Here is a 9,080-nt window from a genome sequence, read left to right as displayed (position 1 = left end):
TTTTTGATTCAAGTTAGTCACTTTCTGTTCCCGGCTGTCAATTTTGAAGATCATGTCATCTACATTTTTATGCCAAAAATGTACTAATCTAAATCAAGTAAGTGTTGGAAATGTAAAGAGAAAGAAGGTTCTTTTTATCATATGTGGTGGTCTTGTAGTAAGGTTAGAGCTTACTGGGAAATAATATACAATGGTACCTCGGGTTACATACGCTTCAGGTTACACACTCTGCTAACCCAGAAACAGTGTTTCAGGTTAAGAACTTTGCTTCAGGATAAGTACATAAATCAGGCTCCGGCGGCACGGCAGCAGCAGGAGGCCCCATTAGCTAAAGTGGTTCTTCAGGTTAAGAACAGTTTCAGGTTAAGTACGGACCTCCAGAACGAATTAAGTACTTAACCTGAGGTATCACTGTATAATGAATTGAAAAGGATGTTTACAATAATGTTCGTAAAAACCCCAGAAGCTTTCCTTTTTGGAATTATAGGGACATAACTACCCAAATTGTACAGAAACTTATTCATGTATGCTACTACAGCAGCAATAATGTTAAAAAGGTAAAGGTACCCCTGCCCGTACGGGCCAGTCGTGACCGACTCTGGGGTTGCGTGCTCATCTCGCTTAAGAGGCCGGGAGCCAGCGCTATCCGAAGACACTTCCAGGTCACGTGGCCAGCGTGACGAAGCTGCTGTGGCGAGCCAGCACCAGTGCAGCGCACGGAAACGCTGTTTACCTTCCCGCTATAAAGCGGTACCTATTTATCTACTTGCACTTAGGGGTGCTTTCGAACTGCTAGGTGGGCAGGAGCTGGGACCGAACGATGGGAGCTCACCCCGCCGCGGGGATTCGAACCGCCGACCATGCGATCGGCAAGTCCTAGGCACTGAGGTTTTATCCACAGCGCCACCCAGCAATAATGTTACTTGCCCCAAAATGTAAAGAAGCAGAAGTCCCAGCAAAGGAAGAATGGATACAAAAACTTGTGGAATATGGGAAAAACTGGAAAAGTGACTTGAGGTTTACAGCATGTTATTCTTTAAAGGAGAACTATGTAAAATAATTCACAGATGGTATTAAGATGCATAAGATTGAATCAGATAAGTGCTGGAAATGCAAAGAGGTGGAGCAAACGTTCTTTCATATGTGATGGGGTTTTAAAAGGATAAAAGAGTATTGGGGAAAGATCCATAATGAATTGGGGAAAAAAATGTTTAAAAGCACTTTCCCAAAAAAACTCAGAGTCCTTTCTGCTGGGTATAATCTGGACTGAAATTCCCAGGGGTCAGAAAAGGTTATTTATGTATGATACTACTGCGGCCCGTGTTTCGTTAGCCCCAAAGTGGAAAACAAGTGAGGTCCCAACCAAAGAAAAATGGCAACTTAAGTTGACAGAATATGCACAACTTGCAGACATATCATATAGAATAAGAGAACAAGAAGAACATACATTTAAAGAAGATTGTAAAACATTTATTGAATATATTGGAAATAATTGTGTACAGCTGAAAATGCTGACAGCATTAAGATAAATTCTACAGTGTAAATAAGTTTTGATGGATGCAATAATGGAATACTGAATGGTATAGTTTTTGTAAAATATGCAGGAATTTATGACATGTAAAATGAACCATGGAAAGAGAAGAAGCAAAGTCATTGATATCTTAAGGACATAAAATCAGTGATAAGTTAAAATCAAATTAAAACATGTCAGCAATCTACAAAAATGTTTCAGGCAACAAAAAAAGTACAGGGAAGGCACCTGCCTGATGTTATTAGGCAGGGAGTTATAAAGTGTGGGTTCTGCCACACTAAGAGATAAACTCCATGTCCATAAACTCTACGGACATCGTTAAACAGAATGTGTGGAGGTTGGAATTGGAAATAGAAAGTGTGGTCCTGTTCTCGCTGTCCCCATACAGTACAAAGTTCAAAATTACAAAACTATGTAGTTCCTACTTCTTTGGACTTTACAAACACACATACTGTATGTAAGTAATAAAAATACCTAAAATGCAGATTCATAATAAAGCAGCAATCAAAATTGTCCCCTTTAACCCTGTAACAAATGTTGGCAAATGTCTTTCCAAAAATTGCTAGAATTTTAGCATTTCAAGTCCTATTCCCATCACAGAGCTACAATTACTTGAGTGGTTCAACAGGGAATACCTCCTCACAGACCTGTGGGAACTGTAGTTCTCTGAGCGGGATGGGGTGCCCTAACAACTCTCAGCACCCTCAGCAAAACTACAGTTCCCAAGGACTCTTTGGGGAAAGTTCTGGCTGTTTATAGTGGTATGATACTGCTTTAAGCGTACAGTGCCGATGCGACCTAGGACTCAACAGCCAGTCTGGCTGGATTCCACATGCAGAATCCGGGGATGCCACCTTAATCCTTCATTTCAGGCAGCAAAATGTGCTGGAGTGGCCCCATGAATGTATGTTGGACACAGGGCAAGTATTCAGTGAATAATAGCCGGGAAATATCTAGCAAATTTTAGACTTCACAGTTTGCAAGGGAGAATTCTAAGGAGGAAGGTTTCACAAACCATTTCTTACTATTCTGACCCCCTTGAAGCTACAGTACATGCATGCTTTCACACACACACACACACACACACACACACACACACACACACTATTGTCTGTTGCCATGCTCAGCATTCTGTTTACCACACTTTCCCTTTCTTAGCTGTGCCACAGCCAATGGGGAGGCAGGGCTGTGTGCTGAACGTTCCGCCACATTTCTGCAGATTCCAATTTCAGAACACTGGTGGCTCACTCACCTGGGTACCTTTTCCAACTCGCTTCAGCCAGCTCTAAGACAGCAGTAGTAAAGGATCCTTGGCCCCACAGCCTCCCAAGTCTTTATATACCAGGTACATGTAGACCATCAAATCAAGGCCCTAGGGCAGGGATGGGAAACTCCAGCTCCCATCAGTCCCAGCAAGAAGGCGATTGGAGGCTAAGCATCCAGGCATTAAACAAATTGAAATGTACAGGGCTGAGGAGCCTTTTTTTTAGCATGAAGGCCACATTATCTTCTGAGCAGCCTTCTGGGGGCCACATGCTGGTGGTGGGTAGGACCAGAGGCAAAAGTGGAAGCCGCAATGGATGTAAAATTTTACTTTTGTTCAGTAGGCTAGTTTATATGCATTACACATCCCTCTCTACCCTTCATCCAGTTTCAGTGGAGGGTGGTCCATTAATAATATAATAATAATAATTTATTATTTGTACCCCACCCATCTGGCTGGGCTTCCCCAGCCACTCTGAGTGGCTTCCAACAAAGATTGTTGGAATGTCACACATTTAAAACTTCCCTGAACAGGGCTGCCTTCAGATGTCTTCTAAATGTCAGGTACGGTAGTTGTTTATCTCTTTGACATCTGGTGGGAGGGCGTTCCACAGGGCGCGTGCCACTGCCCAAAAGGCCCTGTGCCTGGTTCCCTGTAGCTTTGCTTCTCACAGTGAGGGAACCGCCAGAAGGCCCTCGGCGCTGGACCTCAGTGTCCAGGCAGAATGATGGGGGGGTGGAGACGCTCCTTCAGGTATACTGGGCCGAGGCCATTTAGGGCTTTAAAGGTCAACACCAACACTTTGAATTGTGCTCGGAAACATACTGGGAGCCAATGTAGGTCTTTCTTTTTTCTTTTTAAAAAAATGATATTTATTAGAATTTTCAATATTAATACAAAAAAAGGAATCAAAAAAGAAAAAAAGAGAAAAAAAATGACAAAAATACAAGAATAATTTTAAAAAAACACACAAAATTTCTAATGCTTATTTTTCATTAACATGTTTCCTCAATCTCCTCATACCTCCCTTTTATGTATTCCAATTCCAATTATTAATTCAGCAAATCCTTATATTCCAGTTCAAATTATTAATTCAATAAGTCCTTTTCACAAAGACCTTGATTTAACCATATTTTTTCTCTATATAAACCACTTCTTTACTTTATCCATACTTAATTCTCGTCCATATCTATATAACAGTGCTTATTCTTAAAACAATTCCCTAAAGTCGAAAGAAAGTTCCCTTCCACAAATTTCCAATTCTCCTAAAAGTAAGACAAAAAAAAGATTAAACAAAAGAGCAACTTGTATTATGTACACTTTGAATTCCCATTTTTCATTCCACCCATCCCTCTTCCTGGTTTCAGTCCCAAGCAGATCTCAGAATAAACCCATCAACCCGGTGACCTTATGTCCAAGGCTCTTAAGTCTCTCTCATGGCCCCTCTGCCAGTCTCTTTGATAGTCTTTAATGTTCCAGACCAAATCTCGATGGGACCCCCGCCCTGCAGCATCCAGGTTTCTTCCAGCCAGGCCTGCGTACTTGAAAGTAAGGCCTATAGGGTATACCACATCTTGTTTCATTCTCCTTAGGATTCCAAATGTCCCTATAGCTCCCACTTCCAACTGAATCAGATTTATAATCCAAGTGTCATATGATCCCCAGATAAGGAGATCTCTCCATCTTTCATTTTCCAATTCAGGCCAGGCTTCCATCTTCAGAGGTTTGTTTCTTCTTGTTCCCATCGTGTCCAGCCTCAGGTTACAGCTCACCTTTTGTATCTGCATGGTTGGGTCCCCCCCTTTTTTCTCTTCAAAGACAACATTATTCTCCTTCTCAATTTCCTCTGATTGTTCAGTTAAGTAGAGTTCCTGTACCAAGTTCTTATCAAATTCATTGCTAGTACTGGCTCTTGTGCCCAAAGTTGTAACATTTGTAGTCAAAACACCTATTTGGCCTTGCAGCTTTCTCAAGAGAAATAAAGTCTTGTTCAGTTCAGACTGTATTTCTTTACCAACTGCCATTCTTAAACATATCAAGGTCAAAAAACAATTTCTCAGCTGGTTCTTAATGCAATGTCCCAAAACTCCCTCTAGGGGGATTTAAGTTTCTTTTTACTCCTTTCAGCACAAAACCAAAAGTTCCATACGTTAAATTGTAGCGATCCTTCCTTCTTTTAAAACGTAAATTTGTAACCAAAGTAAACAGCAGAGACAAAGTCCTCTTTTTGTATCTTTTTGTATCTTGACAGCTAACTTGACAGCTGTCAAGTTGTTCAATTACTCCTCAACCGGCTCTCACAGACCACTCCCGGGTCTGGGGGGTGGCACGTCAGTTTTTAAATTTAGTTCTTCTCCCGCAGGTTCCCCTGCTTCCGAATAAATTTTATTGTAGTCTCAATCGGTAGAATTAAAATCTTTTATAAAAAATAAAGTTCTCCACGACCTTAGTTGGAGGTTCTTTGCTTTAAAGTATTTACAGAAAGGGGAGGCAGACTTCCTGTTTGGACCTTCCCCGATCAGTACCGAATTTAAGAATATTTAAGAGATCCAATTTCCGTACTACTCACGGGTTGTTGTTTTGAAGTCCCAATTGTTCCAGGAAAAAGGCAGCGCTCTCCGGCAACAGCAATGCGGCTTCGCTCCGCGGAAATAGCCGATGACTCTCAGCACCGCGCCGCTTCCCCCTCTTCACTTCGGAGCCCGTTGATGGGTTCCTTAGTGGGTTGGGGGGGCGCTAAAGGTGCCCGCCGAGTCCCATGGTCACAGGCTTCGTCCGCCTGTGATTTTTGAGAGGGTCCCCGCTTCGCAGCAGTGGATACGACCCGTTTCGAGCGGAGCTGGTCCCTCCAGTTCAGAGGGAGGCAGCCATTACCGAAGGCACCACCCCGGAAGTCCGCCAATGTAGGTCTTTCAGGACCAGTGTTATATTGTCTCGGTGGCTGCCCCTAGTCACCAGTCTAGCTGCCGCATTCTGGACTAGTTGTAGTTTCCGGGTCACCTTCAAAGGTAGCCCCCATGTCAAGCGCATTGAAGTCCAAGTGGGAGATAACCAGAGCATGCATTAGGGTAAACTGGGCACAGGAGGAACAGCCTGCCTTCAGCCCTCACCTTTCTTCTTGCTCACAATTAGCCCCAGGAGTGGCACTGCCAGCGTCAGCTTCCTCCTCCTTACAATCCCTCTACACCATACATTTAAAGCAATATCATACCACTTTAAACAGTCACAACTTTCCTCAAATATTCCTGGGAACTGTAATTTGGTCAGGGTACTGAGAGTCGCTAGGGGATCGCCTATTCTCTGCACAAAATTTCCAGAGTGCTTTAACTGTCAATTCCTCTCTTTCAAGGAACTCTGGGAATTGTAACTCTGTGGGTGGAATAGGGGTCTCCTAAGGACGATCTGCACCCCTGAAAATACTACAGTGCCTGGCATTCTTTACAAGAAGCCATGACTTACTGAAGTTGAATGATTCTGTTCTAAATGCATAGTGCAGATGAGGCCTTAGTCTCAGTGCCATCCTGATAGAATTGAGCAGGGAGGAAGATGGGGAGAAAGCTAGAATTAGCTGGTCCTGCTTGCAATTGGCTCTGGGTCTACTTGCTGTTGGGTTCCTTGCCTTCGGCCCCACCAGCTGCAACTGTCAAGTTTAGCAATTTTATGCCAGAGTCCCCTTTTAAAGATGCTGTCTGATCAAAGGACAGTAGAAACAAGAGCGTATTTCTGGACATAAATACTTTTAATACCATAACACCATGTGACGTCAACCCAGAAAGATAACCTTTATCTCTGATAACACTCAACTACATATTCCATCCTCAGTGTTCTGTAACTACCACCTTGGCTAGAATGCCCTTTGATTCACATCCACATGGCTGAATAAGGCAAAAGCCAAAACATTTTACTTTAAAACTTTAATATTTTTTCTTAATTTATTTTATTTAATTGTAAACTTTGAGGGACAGCCTAAAAGCCAAAAGCAAACCAACAAAGCGCTCCAAAGCTGGAGCCAGCTTGGTTACTATTCCTTCGGCCTTTTTTTTTAAATGGTTTCTCAAACATGTCTTAAATATAAAATTTCAGTTTTTAAATACAGAAGACCCTAAATAGCTTATTGGCATGCAGAAGGTCTGTGTTCTATCCCTGGAATCTCCAGGTGGGACTGGAAAAGCCTCCTGAAAGTCCATGTCAGTCTGTGTAGACCAGGCATAGGCAAACTCGGCCCTCCAGATGTTTTGGGACTACAGTTCCCATCATCCCTACCACTGGTCCTGCTAGCCAGGGATCATGGGAGTTATAGGCCAAAAACATCTAGAGGGCCGAGTTTGCCTATGCCTAGTGTAGACAATATTGAGCTAGATGGACTGACTCAGTTGAAGGTAGCTTCCTATGTATCTACTTTAGGGAATATGTGGATGCTCTGACACCTGAGGCCACTCTGATAGAAAAGTATCATTTGTTTCATATCATGCCTTTCCTCCCAAAGGAGCCCAGGGCAGCAGTATTTGGTACTGGATTATCAGGTTTATCAAATCTGAAATATTCTATCAACATCAGAAAGGTACATTGCAAACACCAGCATCTCCTCCTCCTCATGCTCTGCAAAGCATCACGGACATCAAAGGTGCTATGTGGTACTCCATTTTAGTACATGTTCTGTATTTTGTTTTTAAATATTGCAGGGAAAATTGTGGACGACAAGGTTATTACATACTCATGTTTGGGAAGTTAATCCATTCAGCCCTTTCTGCAGACGACTGGGACCTTAGGAGGCTATTCTCAAGTAAGTCATGCATGATGAAAGACTTCCACAAAGAATCCTGGGAACTGTAGTTTGGTGAGGGAATTAGAGATCACTAGGCTCCCATACCAAAATAAGGAAAGAGAAGCAATGACTGTTAAACCAGTTCGGTTATTATTGTTATTGTTTATTATATAGCTTAAATCTACAAAATAGAGATATACCCTCACCGTCCAAGAAATTAAGAAAATGAAGACTGGTTACCAAGACCCAGTGCTTTTTCTTTCTTAAAAAAATGTTTAGGGGTACTCTCATTTTCCTACTCATAGATTCACAAAATGTTTTGGAGTATGTGTCCCCCTGTGTCCCCCCAGAAAAAAGCACGGCCAAGACCCATGGGGGGAAAGCAAGATTTTGAAGTTTTATAAAACATTCATTCCATCCCTCTGGTTCTGTTGTGTTATGATAATAAGCAAGGTGTAAATTTATTTCAGTTTAAACAATTTCATTTAAAAAACAGAATAGTAATAAACAAAAACCCTTGAGTACTAGATTAGCTTAGAAATATGCTATGACTAGGTTGCCCACAAAGGCAAAAAATTTCAGGCGACATATTTATGGTGACATCAAGTGAGGCAAATTGCACTTTTGGCTTCACAAGAGCTATCAGTGAAATAATGTAACATCTGCCTTTCAATCAAGTCTAATGTAAACAAATCTGCATACTGACAAAACCAAAGCAAAGCCAGCTTTTTAAGATACCGAGGACTGTAGAATTCAATCTACAGTTACCACATATATTTTTGGAAAGATAAATATATTAAGTACTGTATGCAATGACACACCAGAATCAGTGCAATTTCGCCCCTGGAAACTGATCACCAGTTACTCAGTTACAGAGCAATCCTTACATGCAGTTACTTGAAAGTTACTCACATTGAACTCAGTAAAACACTTTCCAGCAATCTCAGTTAGGATCGGATTGATTAATCTACCAGTTAACACTTGCAGCCCTAATCCTCACGACAATAAAAAGGAGCAGGAATATGCTAAAGTGCTATTTTTAAATGACATTTTTCCCATGAGTTGAAAAAAATTGTCATTAAGTAATCCAAAAACATAGATTTGCCTATATCTTGGATAATTCCAGGTTGATTTTAGGGAGAAATTTCACTGGTTTCAAAAAGTGTAAATTTTAGGTGCAAAATTATGTAAGAATTTGAGAGTCCATCTTAACAACTCATATTTCAGAAGTTGTTCCTTGCTGTGACTATTCTGTATTAATGGATTTTAATGCAACACTTCAGCATTTGTAAAATTCAAATTCTAGTGAAAAGAAAAATAATTTTGAAGGTCTTTGGGTTCTGGACAATTAATATTTTCAGAATGCACAATGTTGGCTGCCCTTGTAAATCTTTGCAATGAAACTGAAATTCTGGAATAATCTGCCATCTGTTTATCAATGTGAATAAGGTATTTATAACAGAATGTGATGGAAGTCCTCAAAGGCTATATTTGTAGAGGGAAATGGGGGGTCAAAACCA

The 9,080-nt window shown here is 41.4% G+C and overlaps 1 protein-coding gene across 2 annotated transcripts in view; it reads left to right on the top strand.

Moving 5' to 3' along the window:
- Positions 1-2,738: 2,738 nt before the first annotated feature.
- Positions 2,739-9,080, top strand: part of USP7 (ubiquitin specific peptidase 7) — an 80,549-nt gene continuing 74,207 nt past the window's right edge. The window contains exons 1-2 of one of the 2 annotated variants that reach the window (XM_081887376.1): positions 2,739-2,876; positions 7,478-7,578. In XM_081887376.1, the coding sequence (XP_081743502.1) occupies positions 7,512-7,578 (67 nt within the window). In that variant the 5' untranslated portion in view covers positions 2,739-2,876; positions 7,478-7,511. The remainder of the gene's footprint in view (positions 2,877-7,477; positions 7,579-9,080) is intronic. The other variant, XM_081887377.1, reaches the window with a different exon arrangement.

The sequence above is a fragment of the Podarcis melisellensis genome (genome assembly GCF_964234715.1).
Source record: "Podarcis melisellensis genome assembly, chromosome: 14".
Classification (NCBI taxonomy): Eukaryota; Metazoa; Chordata; class Lepidosauria; order Squamata; family Lacertidae; genus Podarcis; species Podarcis melisellensis.
The sequence above is the reverse complement of the archived record's forward strand: the minus strand, read 5'-3'. Positions and strand labels throughout refer to the sequence as shown.